At 43.1% G+C, this 17,360-nt stretch overlaps 2 protein-coding genes across 8 annotated transcripts in view; one reads left to right on the top strand and one right to left on the bottom strand.

Moving 5' to 3' along the window:
* Positions 1-8,629, top strand: part of LOC107377601 (protein EFR3 homolog B) — a 38,984-nt gene extending 30,355 nt beyond the window's left edge. For 3 of the 6 annotated variants that reach the window (XM_070543230.1, XM_015947311.3, XM_070543233.1), the window contains 17 exons: positions 1,161-1,298; positions 3,481-3,559; positions 3,757-3,892; positions 3,972-4,133; positions 4,972-5,083; positions 5,196-5,247; positions 5,321-5,493; positions 5,565-5,640; positions 5,749-5,910; positions 6,938-7,069; positions 7,145-7,221; positions 7,292-7,419; positions 7,524-7,615; positions 7,711-7,759; positions 7,941-8,047; positions 8,144-8,193; positions 8,304-8,629. In XM_070543230.1, coding sequence (XP_070399331.1) covers positions 1,161-1,298; positions 3,481-3,559; positions 3,757-3,892; positions 3,972-4,133; positions 4,972-5,083; positions 5,196-5,247; positions 5,321-5,493; positions 5,565-5,640; positions 5,749-5,910; positions 6,938-7,069; positions 7,145-7,221; positions 7,292-7,419; positions 7,524-7,615; positions 7,711-7,759; positions 7,941-8,047; positions 8,144-8,193; positions 8,304-8,409 — 1,831 coding nt within the window. In that variant the 3' untranslated portion in view covers positions 8,410-8,629. The remainder of the gene's footprint in view (positions 1-1,160; positions 1,299-3,480; positions 3,560-3,756; positions 3,893-3,971; positions 4,134-4,971; positions 5,084-5,195; positions 5,248-5,320; positions 5,494-5,564; positions 5,641-5,748; positions 5,911-6,937; positions 7,070-7,144; positions 7,222-7,291; positions 7,420-7,523; positions 7,616-7,710; positions 7,760-7,940; positions 8,048-8,143; positions 8,194-8,303) is intronic. The other 3 variants (XM_015947314.3, XM_070543223.1, XM_015947313.3) reach the window with 3 other exon arrangements.
* A 2,251-nt stretch (positions 8,630-10,880) lies between these two features.
* Positions 10,881-17,149, bottom strand: LOC107377602 (pro-opiomelanocortin). 2 transcript variants are annotated; one of them, XM_070543276.1, is made up of 3 exons: positions 17,017-17,149; positions 11,616-11,772; positions 10,881-11,451 (listed from the first exon to the last, which is right to left on the bottom strand). In XM_070543276.1, the coding sequence occupies exons 2-3, from the start codon at positions 11,724-11,726 to the stop codon at positions 10,897-10,899; spliced, it is 666 nt and encodes a 221-aa protein (XP_070399377.1). In that variant the 5' UTR covers positions 11,727-11,772; positions 17,017-17,149; the 3' UTR covers positions 10,881-10,896. The 2 variants fall into 2 exon arrangements, with proteins under 2 accessions (XP_070399377.1, XP_015802805.3); XM_015947319.3 differs by lacking the exon at positions 17,017-17,149 and having other exon boundaries at positions 11,616-11,960.
* Positions 17,150-17,360: the final 211 nt, after the last annotated feature.

The following is a 17,360-nucleotide window of genomic DNA, read 5'->3' as shown; positions in this document are numbered from 1 at the left end:
GATGGGGCCAAATGCTTTGTAGACAAACATTAGAACTTTAAATTGAACCTGGTAGATAACGGGGAGTCAGTGTAGGCCAACCAGAATCGGAGTGATAGGTCTACATTTGTCTGTGTTTATCAAGAACCATGCTGTGGCATTCTGCACTTTCTATGGGAATATTTGTTTGCCAACAAACACGCAAAAAAAAAAAAAAACCTCCATCCATTTTGTCACATATTTGAGGAAGAGGAAATGTGAGTTTGTGCCCTAAAGAGTAAAATTCGGTAATCGAGTAAAATCCGGTTTTCAGGACAATCCAAGGGCTTTGGGACTGTCCTCGCAGCTCACACTGATCTCCAAGCTGAGTGGGGGGTTTATTAGAGAATGATACACTGTGCATTATAACAAATATATTTGATGATGGATTATGATATTAGTCTCGGTGCTATTTATAGACTACATAAAGCAGGCTACATGAAGGTATAATATGCTGACTCCTTTCCAGTTACACATCCCATTGGTATTAAATGTTAGGTGGCTTTACACACCAGTGTGATCAGAGCATCTTGGGAGTTCTTGACTGAATAAAACATCTGTTTCCATGTTTCTGAAACGTTTTGTTTAATTTATTTGCTTTTTGAGAAAAATTTGTTCCCAGAAAAAAATTATTAATGATCCAAAAATCCAAACAAGAGCTTGAGGACTTTTAATTTCTCTTTAGTTTGTTTGTTAGTTTTTAGGAGGCTGAATTTCACGTGTTCTCCTCCCTCGCAGCCAGAAACCAGATTAAAGAGTTGGGCTGTTAATAAATAATGTCATCAGTGGTGGACGACCAGAGGCTCGGCATGACCAAGTTAGAGCGGAGGCTTTTAATTATGCAGGAGAAAAATACACACACATATGCAGACCTAGACACAGCTGAACAGATGTGGAGAAAACACACACGCGCACGCACCATCACCGAGTTAAATCAGCCCGTTAAGAGGAGCTACGACTCCTCTGAGTGTTTTTGTGTAACAAATAGACTTCCAGGGGAAATGTTTGTGTTGCTGAATCTAACTGACTTTAACGCCTTCCCTCTTCTGTTTTTCTCTCCCCCCCCCTCCCCCCTCCACTCAAATCCTCCCTGCCCCTTCCCTCTCCTCTGTTTCTGCTTCATCACCTGCGTCGCTCCCCAGTAGCCGCTCTCCCTCTCCGCTGCAGGCATCAGAGAAGGAGAAGGAAAGCCCGGTGGAGCTGACAGAGCGCTGTTTCAGGGAGCTGCTGGGGCGAGCCGCCTACGGCAACATCAAGAACGCCGTCACGCCTGTCCTAATGTAAGACCCACTGCCAAACGTCTTATTTTCAGCCTCCATCTTTAGCTTGATGCTGTTTTTTTAATTTATTTTTTTTATTTCTGTATTTATTCAACGTGGGGCAATGGTGCGTCTCAGGGCTCTTCAGCTGCGTTTGTATCTTTATGTGCTTCGTCCCACAGGACCACGGCACAGGCGATGGAAGGTTGTGTGATTGTTCTAGACTAGAGTTTGTTTACAGAGGACACATTTGTTTTGCATCTGTTTACTTTGCCTTTCTGGGATGTAGGTCATTCTACTGGACAGATATTTGAGTTGGTTTTCATATTTCTAGCTTGCTTTAGATTTTATTTATTTAGAATATTTGTTCGATTTGATCCTGGCTCAATGTGTGTGGTGCATTTTTTCTTTTTTTCTTTGCTTTGGTCCCAATTTTCTTCCTCTTTTACTCGTAATTCAACCAATCCTGTTGTTCCTCTCATTAAAACGCAGTTCTATTTTGTACAGGCTCCGCCCTTTAAGGCTACAATTGGATAAGCCGTTCTCAGATTAGCCAGTCGCCAAAGAGCTTTCAATATACGACTCCCTACAGCGGGCCATATTTCAGTTAATAAAGGGGTGCAAGCCCCTCCCTTGCCACCTGTTTATCCCTGACTAGGTTGTTTTCTAAAGGTTCTCCTGTTGTGTGAATACACATTGTGACATCACTCCCTCGCTCTGGCTGCTCTCCTTTTTTTGTAAGTGTTGTCTGGGAGGGGAATGTGTTTTTACTTGGGTTCGATCTGAACCAGTGAGGTGCAAACTCATCCAGCTTCACCTTTAATCCAATAGCAGCCTTAAAGGGTGGAGCCTGTGTGAAAAAGAACGATGGTTACGTATTGGAACCCCAGATTTTATGAGTATAGGTGCCGCCCTAAAAGCGGCGGGCCTCACTGGTTCTGGTAGGGTCAAGAGCTTTGGGAGACAAGGGAGGGGCTAGCACACCTTATATACTGGAATTTGGCCCCGCTGTGGCGGGAGTGTTTTGAAAACTCTTCAGCGATTGGCTAACCCGAGAACGACTTATCCGCAGCCTTAAAGAGCAAGTCACCCCCTGCCAGATTCTTACTCAACTCCCACTTCCGGTTTGAAAAATGCACCAAATGCTGTTGCCTAGCAGACCGAGAGGGCGGAGCCTCTCAGAAATACACACACTCAAGACACTGTGACATCTTAATGTACCATCTAACATCATAGTGTACCTCTTAGCCAATAGCGGTGGCAGATTTAAATTCAAATGCAGTGCTGAGTTTTTGCCTAACGACGGTGCATCGCTGACAGTTTTAGGCAGAATATTTAAATTTTAACTAAGATGCACTAAAGTGCCGAATTATTGACTACATTTGTCTACAGCACAATTGGACACTCATTTATGTAGTTTATCAGCAAGAAAATGGTGATTTGGAGTGACTTGCTCTTTAAAGGGCTGTGCCTATACTACTAGAATCTGGGGTTACAATACCATATGGTACTATCATTTTAATCAACAACTGATCCTCTCTGGCCAGTGGTAGCGTGTCCGCCCTGAGACTGGGAGATCAAGGTTCAATTCCTGGTCAGGTCATACCAAAGCCTTTGAAAAAAATGGGACCCAACTTGACACTCAGCAATAAGGGGTTGGATTGGGGGGTTAAACCACCAAATGGTTCCCGAGCGCGGCTGTGTCTGCAGCTCCCCGCTCCCCCAGGGGATGGGTCAAATGCGGAGAACAAATTTCGCGCACACATCAGTGTGTGTGACAACTGATGGGACTTTAACTTTATATTTGTGTTTTTATTTTATCTTTCACCAGTTTTTGCGCTTCCATTTTATCTCCGCCTTTCTTTATTTCATCTCTGGCGGATGGAATAGTTATTTTCCACTAGATTTTAAGTGATTAAAACATCCACAAGCTGTTTTTAAGTTATTTATATCTCACAGCAAAATTAGACAGTTTTGAATTAACTGTTGAATCTTTATTAGTTAAAGTCTTTTTATGTTTTTTACCTTTTGAGGACTTTTTATTTTTGCCTCCTTCTTTTTTCCTCACTATTAGAAAGGATGCATAACAAATATAGCCTTGAAGTTGAGCCTCTAAAACGGCTCTCTGCTCTCCATCTCTCCTGACACTTCTTAATTACATCCTCCACTTCCTCCCCATCTCCCTCCTTCCTGTCCTCCTCAGGCACTTAGACAACCACTGTTTATGGGAAGGGAAGACCTTCGCGGTGCGTTGCTTCAAAATCATCATGTACTCCATCCAGGTGAGTGACGCGTGCTCTGCTGTTTAGCTTTTCCCCTTGTGGATTCTAGTGGATTTTATGTGTTATATTTTTATGTCTGTCTGTGAAGCACTTTGGTAAAGTGCAAGTGTCTGTGAGGTGCTATATAAATAAAGTCCGAGTCGAGCCGTGGATTCAGAGTAGGCGCCTGTTTTTGTTTCCTTCCCTCTTTACTGCAGTCGCAGCACTCTCACTTAGTGATCCAGCAGCTCCTCGGCCACCTGGACGCCAACAGCAAGAACTCGGCCCGGGTGCGGGCCGGAATTGTAGCGGTCCTGCTGGAGGCGGCGGCCATTGCAGCCAGTGGTTCTGTAGGTGTGTTGCATCGTCACATCGCTGATGTTTCTGCGCCGATGTTCCAGACGTCAAATGATTTGAGTTTATGTGTTTCCAGGTCCCACGGTGTTGGAGGTGTTCAACACTCTGCTGAGGCAGCTTCGCCTCAGCGTGGACTACGAGATGACTGGCTCGTATGACGGCAGCACGAGCATCGGCACCAAGATCATCAAAGCTCACGAGGAGAGGCAGCTGCAGGAGGCTGTCATCAGGACCATTGGTGAGCTTGTGACTTATGTTTCTAGAGAGCATTATCATCATCACTAGGGATGGGTACCTTTGGCATTTGAATCAATCCGGTACTAATTCCCGGTACCTAGGAATCGATACCGGTACTTAACCAATTTTAGATACTTTTGGGTGTTTATTATTTTAATTCTCTTTTATAATTAAATATATATTTTTCTCAATACATAACCATATTTGATAAATATCACGATAAATACCATTCAACTGTTTGTATTTTAACATCGTCCTTGTAGTTTTATAAGCTGATAATTAAACTGAAGCAAACATCTTTACTGTGAACTAAATTTACCGTGTATCTTCATTCCTTTTGCCGTCCTTTTTCAATTGATTTTTCCTACTGGGAAGTTAGAATTTCCGAGGAGAAAGCGAACGCACCATTAGCTGATAACGGTAGCAACGGAAGCTAAGATATCAAGCTAACGTTATCTTAAACTGTTTATTTAACTGCTGGAGCAGATTAAAACGATGATGCCTCACACTTAGATCGTTGTCGCTGGTTTCATCTTCACCCAGTTACCCATCACATTTAGTGAAGTTAGCGTGCGTTCTTTCTACCATGCTGCTCTGTTTACAACTCGCTCGCAGCGACCGACGTAACGCTCTTGCACATGCGCAGCTGTCTAGGCAAGTTCTCGTTATGAAGGACGGGTACTGAAACGAGGCACCGTTTGAAATGACGTGAATCGGTGCTCGGTCGGTACTATGGAATTTGGTCGGTACCTTAAAAAGTACTGAATTCGGTACCCATCCCTAAATCACCATCATCAGACTTTTGTTTTGAACTGAACCTTCGTTCCATTTACTTCCAGGTTCATTTGCCAACACTTTACCCACCTACCAGAGATCAGAGGTCATGCTCTTCATCATGGGCAAGATCCCTGTCCCTGGAATGAATCTGACTCTTCCCTCTACTGGATCTGAGTATGTTGCTCCCAAATCTCACTACATCTCTGTGGAATCTCTTCACACACAGCCGTATTCTCAGATTCATAAAAAAATGGATCAATGATTAATTTGCCATTTTTATTACCAGGTCTGAGGGTACAAGAATGTTTCAGGTGATGTTGCTCAAGTCATTGGTCCAGGTGAGTGTTAATGTTATCACAGAGTAATCAGCTTTCATGTTGCTTTATTAAACATGTTTCTGATCCATCTCAGGTGACGGCAGGTTTCCAGACTACCAACATGCTCACGGCGCTGCCCAGCTCTTTCCTGGAGCCGCTGCTGTCCTTTTCTCTAACGGACGACCCGGAGGTCCGGCTGCTGGTGCTCCAGATCCTCCTCAGTCTCATCGACAGGCACGACAACAGGCCCAAGTTCTCCAAAATAAGGTTTGTTATTTCATGCGCTTGGTTATTAAAGGTTTGTTGTGGAGTTTGACGTTTCTGTCGCTTCTGTCCAGCATCATATCAGACATCTCTGTGCTGAAGCTCAAAGTTGACAAGTGCTCCAGACAGGACAATTTATTCATGAAGAAGGTACAACGTAGACATGTTTTCAAATAGAGTTCCAAACTTCAACAGTTTGCTTTCATCAAAAGTTACAAAACATAGTGTAACATCAAGGTTTCTCTCTGCTGTTCACAGCACGGCCAGCATCTGTACCGGCACATCTACCTGGGCTGTAAGGAAGAGAGCAGCGGCCGGGAACACTACGAGTCCCTCTACGCTCTTTTGGGTCTTCTGAGTGTGGAGCTGGCCAACGAAGAGGTGGTGGTGGATCTCATTCGCCTGGCGCTTGCCTTGCAGGTACCTAGGGATGGGTACCTTTGACATTTGAATGGATTCGGTACTAATTCCCGGTACCTAGGAATCGATACCGGTACTTAACGGTACCAATTTTAGATACTTTTGAGTGTTTATTATTTTAATTCTCTTTTATAATTAAATATATATTTTTTCTCAATATATAACAATATTTGATAAAGATCACAATAGATAACATACAACTGTTTGTATTTTAACATCGTCCTTGTAGTTTTATAAGCTGATAATTAAACCGAAGCAAACATCTTTACTGTGAACTAAATTTACTGTGCATCTTCATTCCTTTTGCCGTCTTTTTTCATTTGATTTTTCCTACTGGAAAGTTAGAATTTCCGAGGAGAAAGCGAACGCACCATTAGCTGATAACAATGGTGGCAATGGAAGCTAACATATCAAGCTAACGTTATCTTTAACAGTTTATTTAGCTGCTGGAACAGATTAAAACGATGATGCCTCACACTTAGATCGTTGTCGCTGGTTTCATCTTCACCCAATCACCTAGAGCGCGTTCATGTTCTTCTAGTCGGAAAGTCGGAGTTCCGAGGAGAAAGCGAACGCACCATTAGTGAAACGGAAGCTAACAAATCAAGCTAACGTTATCTTAAACATTTTATTTACCTACCGGAGCAGATTAAGATGAGGATGTCTCACTTAGATCGTTGTCGCTGGTTTCATCGTCACCCAATCACCCGTCGCATTTAGTGAAGTGGACCCAAGCGTTAGCGTGCGTTCTTTCTACCATGCTGCTCTGTTTACAACTGGCTCGCAGCGACCGACGACATAACGCTCTTGCGTATGCGTAGCTGTCTAGGCAAGTTCTCGTTATGAAGGACGGGTACCGAAACGAGGCACCGTTTCAAATGACATGAATCGGTGCTCAGTCGGTACTATGAAATTCGGTCGGTACCTTAAAAAGTACCGAATTCGGTACCCATCGCTATCAGTCACACCTGTCACACCTCAGTCAAACAGTCGTGGTGTTCCTGAAGCCTCTTTGTTTCCCGTGCAGGACCTGGCTCTGTCCACAGACGAAGCCCTGCCTGTTTATAACCGCTGTGCTATTCACGCCCTCTCTGCTGCCTATCTCAACCTCATCTGCCAGCTCACCACCGTCCCGGCCTTCTGCCAGCACATACACGAGGTGACACTCGCCGTTTCTCTGTGTGAAATTTAGCACTCACGCTGGTATTAATTATTTTTCCTCTCTGCCATTCAGGTCATTGAAGTCCGACAGAAAGAAAGGCCGTACTTTTTGCCCGAGGATGTTTTTGTTGAAAGTCCCAAGTATGAATGGTATTTATTTAAATTTGTGCATCCTGTCTGCTATTTAAACATCTTGACTAACCTCTTATTTTCTTCCCAGGCTTCCTTTATCCCTGGATAAGGTGGAAGGGGATGTTTTGTTCCTCCAGTCTAAGATTACTGAGGTTCTGGGAGGAAGTGGTTATAACACTGAGAGGCTGGGATTGCCATATGTTCCTCAGTACACTGGTGAGAAGTGGAAACATGAAGTTGAATAGTTAGACTATTTATTATCAACATCTTTAGTTATAAAAACATCATGAATGTTAAAAATTTGTGAACATTTTGTCCAGATGAGGACCGGCTGTCCAAAAGAAAGAGCATTGGGGAGACCATCTCTCTTCAAGTGGAGGTTGAGTCTCGAAACAGCCCAGAGAAGGAAGAGGTGAAATCTGATAAATGTTTATTTTGTTAGGAAAATTAGGACAAGTGTAAAAATGTTATCCTCATCGTTCTGGCTTTGCGCTTGTTGTTTTGCAGAGGACGCCTGCCGAAGAGATCACGTTTGAAACCCTCAAAAATGCAATTGGTATGTTAATTCATAGTGAATTTGCATGGATGAGCTGCCGATATTATAAAAAGCTGTTCCAAAATTAGGAATAAGGAAAAGGGGCTGCTGCAGCTTCATTTTCAGTGTTTTTTCCCCAGATCTAACACCTGCTTTTGTCAGGATTCTTCTCAGACATTGTGCTGTTTCTGTCTCCCTCTAGTGGACAGTGTCGGTATGGAGGAGCAGGAGCGAGAGCGGAGGAGACAAGTGGTGGAGAAGTTCCAGAAAGCTCCCTTTGAGGAAATCGCTGCTCACTGCGGTGCCAGGGTACTACAAAATTATTATTCAACTTTTTTCCATATTAAATGAACATCTATTAACTTAAATTAGCTTCAAATACATTTTTTATTGACTCTTTTCCAGGCCACAATGCTGCAGAGCAAACTGAATCAGATATTTGAGATCACCATCAGGTAACAGACATGATAATGACAAAGATCTTGACTTCCTGTGGAACGCACAGAAAGTTTAGGATCATTAACAGTGACCGTGACTTGTCTGCTTTGTCCCGTCTCCCATTCAGACCCCCTCCCAGCCCATCTGGAACCATTTCATCAGGCTACGGCCAAAACCAGAGTCGCTCCGTTCCCATTTACGAGATGAAGTTTCCCGACCTTTGTGTGTATTGAAGCACAAAGTCTGCAGCGACGCGACAAAATGGATTGAAGTGGAATCAAATCACCCACAATGCATTTGGGACAAACTAAGCTGCAACTCAAGAACAAACCACCTTCTGATTAACTTAGCTGTAGGAAAAAAAATCCTTTTTACCTCTTTGATTGCAGCCAAAACAAGCTGATTCAATTCAGAAAGTGCAGCAAACAAAGTCACTTCATTCATATCTGGTTACATGTTTGTAGAAACTCCACTGGTTGGATTTTTGAATTAGCAAAATGCCAAGAACTGTGACAAAACAATGTGTCGGGTAGCTGGAAATGTTCTGTTTTGATGTTTTTTTCCCTCACAGGGTGCCATAACTATTTTTCATCATCAAATTAGTTGAAGTAATCTTATTTCCACTCACATTTTCTATTTATTTTTATAGATTTGAAGACCAGAGTGTATTTTAGTTTAGTGTATTTTCATAAATATTTACTTTTACATGTAAAACTAACCCTATCAGCGCGTGTTCTATTTACTTTATTTTTTTGCCTTTTTAGTGATCGCCAGAAGTGCTTATTTTTCTTTTATGGTGGTCATTTACTTCCTAATTCTTACTCTATTTATTACGTTTTTAGGTATTTTTAATTGAGCTGCCTACGGCCGCTCAAACAAACGAGCGAACTTGCAACGTCTTGACTACAAAAACAAAAATCCTGAAGCGTTGACTTGGTTGTTTACCACACCAAACACTAGATAAATAGTTATTTTTGTCCTTTCCATATATATGTGTAAATACAGAGAATTATATAAATCTTTAAGCCTATGTACACAGCAGGGATGTGTGTAGCACTGATTGTGTTCATAGTCCAGGCAGAAATTATCCAGACACCTGACGCTAAAAGGCTGCAAACACAAACACAAGAGTCCAGATGAATGGTCCACAGTAGAAACAGAATTGTTGCCATTACGTCCTCAGTCCTTCCCACGGCTGTCTCATCCAGATCTGATAAGCCATTCTGTGTGCACACGTGCACACGCACAGGTATGACATAAAAGTATAATGGCAATAATTTTGGCACAAGCCCCGCTGAAGGTATCCAAATCTTTGTGCATTTAAATTGTGCCTCTTGTTGTGCTGTGATGGCTCCGTCTGTGATGTTTTCAAGAGACCGCACTCCTCCTCCTGTGCTTCTGTCCAACATGCAGACGTCTTGTTTAATGTCGACGATGGTGTCTGGTTCTTTCTCATCGCGCGAGCGATCATATCTGTTTGAGTCTGTGTCTTTATTGTCGTCAGCTGAGACCGAAACCACCACACAGTTTACGGTTTTATCCGGTGACTTCTTCCACCCGGTAAACCTTAAACAACTTCTGCAATCCTGCAGCAGTCCCAGCTCATTTTTGTTTTGTAAAATTGTCTTTTCAGCATCTTGAAGTCGGCAGTGAGGACCCAGGAATCTAACAGTCCGCGTGTTGTTGATATAACTCCTTTTTTTTTCTTCATCACGCGTCTGGTTAGTAGATCTGTTTACAGTGTAGTGCTGTAGGTCAAATCCATTCAAATCTGTGGACTTTGCACTTTAAAACTGGATTACTTAGTGACAAAAGGCAGCTTTGACATGAAGAAAATGCCTTATGTGTGTCATACCTGACTGCATGCTACTAATGTTACTGTGCTGAACAATAAATGTGTCACAAACCAGTTTGGTTTTACTTTTAAATGACTGAAATCCAGCTGGTTCTGCCCATCTGACCCTGCATCACAGCACAAAGCTTCATCGCTTCTCGTGGGATGCAAAGTTTGTAGCATGTTAGCATCAAATGTTATATTTAGCACTTGTAGATCAGGAAGAGCACAACGGGGCTGCAAGATTCATAAACTATCCCCTTGTTTAAAAAGCAGAAGGCTGCATTCCACTTATGCAGCCGTGCATGATATGCTGTAAAACTGCTCAAATTTGTAGTTGGGCATGAAACTGATCTCGGTGATCCAAGATGAGAGAAGAAAGCTAGCAAGAAAATAAGCAAAACTTCTAAAATGAATAACTTGGCTACTGATGTGATGAAATCTGTGAAATTAATTATAAAAAATGAGGTTGGATCTCAATGGTAGTCTCTAGTTAAACCTGGTTGTGTTCATTAGCATTAATATTTGACGTGCTGACTGCCACACACACACACACACATTACTCGTATTAGTATGTTTTAATGAAAAGCGACAGTTATCATTTGCAAAAAGAGCTTTTTATTTTATTTACAGATAAACAAACCTTTGTTGATGAAATGAGAACATAAGAACATATTTCCTTCAAATAAATAAATAAATACTGGGATCAGTAATTGTGATAAATGACATTCCTCTAAAGATTCCAACAAGTCCAAGGCAGTTGCTGCAGTTCATGGTTCTTATGTTCATAATATTTCCTGTAGAGTCATGTTCAACAACATAGTAAAACAGAACAATAATGTCATTTAAATCTAGCACATGTGAAAGCTAACGTGCAGTCCTCCATTTATGCCATAATCCTCTGGATGCTCTTCACTACAGTGTTCTGGAAGTACTGGTCCAGCTTCTCCTGAGGCTTCTCCTCCCATGACTTCATGAAGCGGTTGTTTGGTTTTGCTGCTGGGGGGTTGCCCCACCTGAAATGACTCATCCTGTAGGGCTTAAATTTCCTCCTGGGCAGGCCTGACCCGGAGGTGACCCTTGACCCTAACAAATCCTGATTTAGGTGATTTGCATCAAGAGCTACACTCCGGTCTTTAAGCAGGTGCCTGTAAGCCCGAAAAGGGGCGCCGCTCGCAGGAGAGCCCCCACCCTCCAGGGAGGAGAAGACTTTTACAGGTCTGAGTTTCCGGCTGTTGGCCTTCCCCCAGCGGAAATGCTCCATGGAATAGGAACGACGCTGGTCGCTGTGGGTGTTTCCGTCTGATGGCTTGTCTTCAGGAACCAGAGTGGACAGGAAGATGGTGAGTAAGAGGTTATCATCATCATGGATCTGCTGAGCAGACTCACTCAGATCTGGGATTTCAGTTTGAATCACAGACATGCAGAGGTGAACACAGTCCTGCGGGATAAATATGACAAAGTAGTTTTGAGAGAACTGCACAATGTTTCTCATAAATGTTTTGTGTGTGTTTGAGTTTGTTAGCTCCTCTTCCATTTGAGTACAGATGATGTCTCCTTTGATGCCACAAAAGGAGAAAAACAACAGGAGTGACTTTACTGTACCAGTATTTGATCCTTGTTGCTCAGCTGGCTGCAAACTGCGCTGTCCAAGCAGGTTGACCCAAACCCGGAGCTGCACGTGAACGCCAGGAGCAACCAGCAGAGACGCACCATCTCCAGCTGAGTGCACAGGAAGTTCAAAAGGAGAAAGAACTCAGTCCTAGAAGAAAGAAACATCCATGAAATAAACTCTCATATTCATTAGATGTTTTCTTAAAGAAAACCAAGATTTAATGAAATGTTAAAGCTGCATCCAGTTGCTCATTTGGGTCACCGTGGTGACCACACACCTGTGTCTTTTTCTCCCCGACAGCAGAAAGGAACTCTGACTAAAGACAGAAGGTCACACGTGTGTGTTTTGTTACAAAATAAGTGACGGGGTGAATTAAATTAGAAGGGTTGAATATGGAACTATTAAATAAAAAGGTATATTTCAAAAATATAATACCTCTATGGAGTGTTTAAGGGTGTGCAGAATGAAGGTACAGTATTCCCTTTAAAAGCTATATTTAAAAAAAAATACAAACATTTTGATGGGCCAACACATTCTCACTCCCAGCGCGTCAAAAACAAACGCTTGGTCAGCCACCCTCCGCGTCAGACCCCTCACGCCAAAAGTGCCCTTTTTCGTCACTTATGTGCGAAAAGAGCTTTTCCCGTTTCTTTCTCCCTCATCCTAACCGTAACCATCTTGCTAGCGAACACGTTAGTGATGTGTTGGTCGCTCTAAAAGCCGGCTCTATGAAGTGAACGGCGGGAGCCGCCTCGTCATTGGTCGGGTTTGGACCGAGGCAACGTGAAGGGGAGGTTTCAACTATCATGGTGGAGGTTAAAAGTAGAGGGTATTTGTAACCTCTCCCTCGCCAGATGGTATGTTCTAACGTTCCCCTTGGGCAGCAAATACGAAAATTCACAGTCAGACTGACTGTCAGAGTCAGAATGCAGGGGAAACAAATGCTTGATCACAGTGAGAGTAACGTTTTAGGTAGCAAGAGGGTTAAGGCTAGGATGAGGGTGAGGGGAAGGTTATAAATAGTAAAACGTTAAGGTTTAGGTGCGGTTAAATGAGCTGGTTCGGTGCCGCATCAGCGGATATCCCATCACGTCAGTTTTACGCTGCATTGGGATCTGCAACCAGAAAAGGGAAAACCCCTTTTCGCACATAAGTAACGAAAAAGGGCACTTTTGGCACCAGGGGTCTGACGCGGAGGGTGGCTGACCAAGCGTTTGTTTTTGACGCGCTGGGAATGAGAATGTGGATGGGCACAACACTGGGTTTATGTTTACATCTACCAGCCAATAGAGGGCACCATTTGTCACATTTTTGCTCCCCTGTGCCTGGGTTTTTACCTTAACTGTGTCCACTTGCCTCGTTACCCGATTACCCATCCCAGTGTGTATATAAGCCTTGTGTGTTGCTTGTGGGTTGGTTGGATCGTACTCGTTACACGTCAGTTTGTGGTCACATCTGTCTACCCTGTCGTGTCTGCACTCCTGACCATTAAAGAGGAACCAAGTGTCCATTGCTGTCTTGCCTGGTTTGACGACCTGCCTGAAGGATCCGCTCTTCCTCCCTCACCATCCCTCCACATCGTGACACCACTGGGGTAAAAAGCTACGCAAGGCGAGGCTGGGACTGTGTAAAATGGTGGACTTAACAAGTCAAGCAGCTGATTCTGAGCCCAGAAAATGTCCTGTCGTTAAATAAATGTATTAGTAGAAATTAGTCCTTACCCTGTACAATCCGTCACTGGACGCGGTGCTGACTGGTCACTTCACGTGTCGACAGTGAACCGACACCCTGACGGCTGGAAGATTTGTTCCATTGATGCAATTACAACCACCACACACTAGATGTCACTGTGGTGTCCGTGTTCCATATTCAACCTTTAAATTTGTAAAATGAATGAACCCAGATGGACAGTTTGAAAAAATATTTGCTGATTTTCCTTATAATTCTCTATTTTTTATGAGAACAATTGTTCTGAATAATCTTTGGGGTTTTATTGAGCACCTGTGTCTCTGCAGACTCTTGAAACTTATGGGTATAAAAATGGCATGATAAGCAAAACCTATTACATCTAAAGGCCAAGCATAAAAAAATAATAGAAGATATTTGAAAAATGTACCAAGCCTTTGCAGGCCTTGTGAAATACATGAACATTTTATATTTTTTAATTTGCTTTTCAAGGGTAGCTTTTGTGTGTACAGAGCTTCTGTTTGATTCAGCTTCTGAGCTGTTTTGACAGTTTAACAGTTTCTCTGTTCTCCATTCAATACATTTGTCCATATTTTCAACAGATTTTGATCTTTTCAGGAAAAATGTGCAGAAAAATCTGATATCGGCCGATGCTGACATTAAAATGTAATCGGTATTGTTTTTCTTTCAATGGCACAACTTTTGCATACTCAGCACATATTATGTATCAAACTCGTCAGCTACGTCTCTCAATCAAAATGTCAAAATATGACAGATCGGGGGTCTAGGTTTGAGATATTTTGATTGGTTTTGTTAGTTGTCTTTTTTTATGGGGGGGGGGGGGGTACATATATTGGTGTCAGCTTATATCGATATCAGAAATAAAAAATCACCGGGCCTTTCCAATGGATGCGTTATAGTGAATGGGTGTGTTTCCACCAGCTGCAAAGCATCATCTTTTGGACCCAGTCCCAGTCGCAGACACATAGACGCATTGCTCTGCTGAATTATATATTACATACTGCACTAATGCCTCAAGCTCAGCAGTTCAGGTCGGGCCAGGCAGGAAGTAAAACACAAAGCAGTTTAAAACATCTGGAAAACTTCCAATTTCCAGTTGTTAAACTAGTACAATAGCGCGTCATTTCCTGTGAAATGTCCGTTGCCAGGGTAACTGGAACAGAAAATATAACACTGACCTTTTTGGGTACATGTTGCCGTCTTTCTCCTTGCTTGTTATCACGTGAATTTCCTAAATCAAATGTGGTGTTGCAATTCTCCGGTCACTTAGCAACCTCTTGACCACCTGGAACGCTTTCAGTGCCATTTGGTGTCTGAATGGCTCCCGCTGGGAGGAAGGCTCATGGGTAAAATGCGTCTATTGCGTTACGCCGCTTACGCATCTGTTGAAAAGGCCGTGTTAAACTATCCAGGGTCCAACAACGAGGGAGCTAGGAGGAGCCTGGTTCCCCCAAAAGGGAGATTTGCTCCCCTGGAAGCCCTCAATGTACACACCCAGGGGGAGCTGAAAAAATGATCCAGTTTCATACCATGCCGCATTATTTATATGGACTCTTTGTGTACTGGGACTTTTTTGAGCGGATTGTTCATGCGTGTTAGGCTGCTGCCCCCGCGACCTGACTCCAGAAGGGCGGATGAAAATGGATGGACGGATCTTTTGTTATCCTAAAATATGTGTTCATTAAACCTGTATATCTAAGGGGTTAATAATCCCCACCTCTTCATTAATCATCCGTATCTTTAGTTGTTATGTGTTCATTAAAGGGGCATTATGGAAGTTTGACAGCCAAAACATGTATAGAAATAATAAATGTCTTCTTCATACATTCTCCTGCAATGCCCTGGTCCTGTAGAATGAGCCCTGGCATTTTTACTGTGATTGCCTGTTTTTCTGTAAAATCACAGAAAAAGAGAGATGCTCGGGTCGAGCAGGCTGCTTCATGCGCGTTCACGTTCAGGCATAGCCCGTAGCATTTGCTATCCGTAGCTTTAGCGGCAGAGAGAGAGGCAGTGCCACTTTGTCGCTGTTCCTAACGCCTAGTGACAAAGCTAGCTACATTTCTGAGGACCCTTAGCTACTTTCTGTAGAACTTTCTTCTAGACATTTCCTGCAAATTAGCAACAAAATAGCCATTTTTGCTCCAAACCGTTCTTTGAACGTTGTTTCAGCTGTCATCAAGGATATAAATGTTACAGATATAACGAATATCACTGGCTCTTTAGCTCACCTAGTTGGACTCTCGTGCAGAAGATCTGGGTTTTATTCAGGATTTGACATAGTTTATTTAGAGTTTATTTTTTACATTAATGGTATATTTTTTTTTGCAGTAAGATGCCCAAATTTTTATTTGAGACTCGCCGAACGGCATTGAATTCACAGATAAAAAAGATGTGGGTTCAACTTTCATTTTGGAATTCAAAGCAAGGGAAGAGAATGATCTGAGCATGCAGGAGGACTGACCCATCATAAACCTTTGTCGGCTGTGCTGAAGAGAAAGGTACAGAACCAAATTATTTAATTAATTAGCTGCATGTTCTCCTGTCCTACGGGCCACACACACACACACACACACACACAGGACTGTCTCAGCTGTTATTGTCGTTAAGGAGCGTGCACGTACAGCATGCGCACCTCGTGCGCGAGCCTACTATTGAAGCTGCCGTTACGCTTTTGGCCTGAGGGGGCAATCACGAGCATAAAAATTCTAAACTCCGTAAAGTCCCTTTAAACCTGTAGGCTGCACAGTGCCACAGTGGTTAGAGCTGTTGCCTTGCAGCGAGAAAGACCTGGGTTCGCTTCCCGGCTTGGGATCTTTCTGCATGGAGTTTGCATGTTCCCCCTGTGCATGCGTGGGTTCTCTTTGGGTACTCCGGCTTCCTCTCACTGTCCAAAAACATGAGCAGCGATGAGGACACGGTGGAGCCTAAAATGGGCTGTGAGTCATTCTTTGGATGACAGAGGGAGTGACTGTTTCGAGCTGCTGGACGCGGTACACAGGTGACGGGGGAGGGGTCGATCGCAGCCGCGTCCTGAGCATCGGCCACAGTGACATTCTCAATGTCGTGTCTCTAAAAGAATACATTTAAGACTGGATTGTTCATGTCCACGCATACTCTCTGGTACTTTCTGTCTTGCTTTTGACTGGTGCGCTCTGCTGCAGCAGAGCTCAAAACCTGAGCTCCGGTGACTTCACCTCACTGGCGCGGCGCTTCACTATTGTTGTGTTCGGTAGATCCCTTTGAACTGCTTTATAAGCAGCTCATGAGGTAAAAAGTGGGAAAGCCAGGCAACAGTTTTTCTGGAGGACTGAGAGGACGATAGGCAAAAGACAGGATTGGAAAAAAGTCAAATTAAAAACAAGAAAACAAAACCAAGTGCTTGAAAAATAAAAGGTACGTAACTTTACCCCCACTGCACATTTTAACTGTATAGCGCATCAGTGTATAAGCATGTAATATTTATATATTTGATACAGTTCAGAGCGCCATCAAAACTCTGTCCCACACCCAGGGCTGTGTTTTGGAACAATTTGATAATTATTACCCTGATGACAGCAAAACAAGCTGTTAAATGTAAGAAATGTTGAAGTCAGGGTATTTTATCAAGGCATCAATTATTTTTCATTTAGAACAAACCAAACCAAACCAAAACAAAACAAAACAATCATTCATCCATATTCTTACCTTTTTGAAATATTTCTCCTCTCTTTTTATTGTTCGCTGCCTTCATCCACGGATCCAGACTTCAGACTCTGGGCTGCTCTCCTCCTCTCTAGCCTTCCCTGTTCTTGTAATGAAACGCTCAGTAGGAGAGGAGTTTGTGCCTTTCTTTTTCTTCTTCAGAAAAAAAAAGCTCCTTTTATAGACACGTGAAGTGCTGAGGAGCATCAAGTCTCAAGGCCTTTGGCTGTGATTGAGGTGAGGCTTCGACTGCTCCTCTTTAACTCAGGAGGAGGGTGTGCGGTTTCGTAAATGACCCCCCACCTTGTTTCTCATCAATGCTGCAGGTTACCTTCAACAGAATATTG

This window comes from Nothobranchius furzeri, chromosome 2 (assembly GCF_043380555.1).
Source record: "Nothobranchius furzeri strain GRZ-AD chromosome 2, NfurGRZ-RIMD1, whole genome shotgun sequence".
Taxonomy (NCBI): domain Eukaryota; kingdom Metazoa; phylum Chordata; class Actinopteri; order Cyprinodontiformes; family Nothobranchiidae; genus Nothobranchius; species Nothobranchius furzeri.
The sequence above is the reverse complement of the archived record's forward strand: the minus strand, read 5'-3'. Positions and strand labels throughout refer to the sequence as shown.

What these genes read in the sequence shown, in the direction of transcription:
- LOC107377602 (XM_015947319.3), bottom strand. Translation starts at nt 11,789, where the DNA reads ATGTTTCTTTCTTCTAGGACTGAGTTCTTTCTCCTTTTGAACTTCCTG. An exon ending in GCAACAAGGATCAAATACTG is followed by an intron (nt 11,452 to 11,615) that starts GTACAGTAAAGT and finishes TTTATCCCGCAG; the next exon opens with GACTGTGTTCACCTCTGCAT.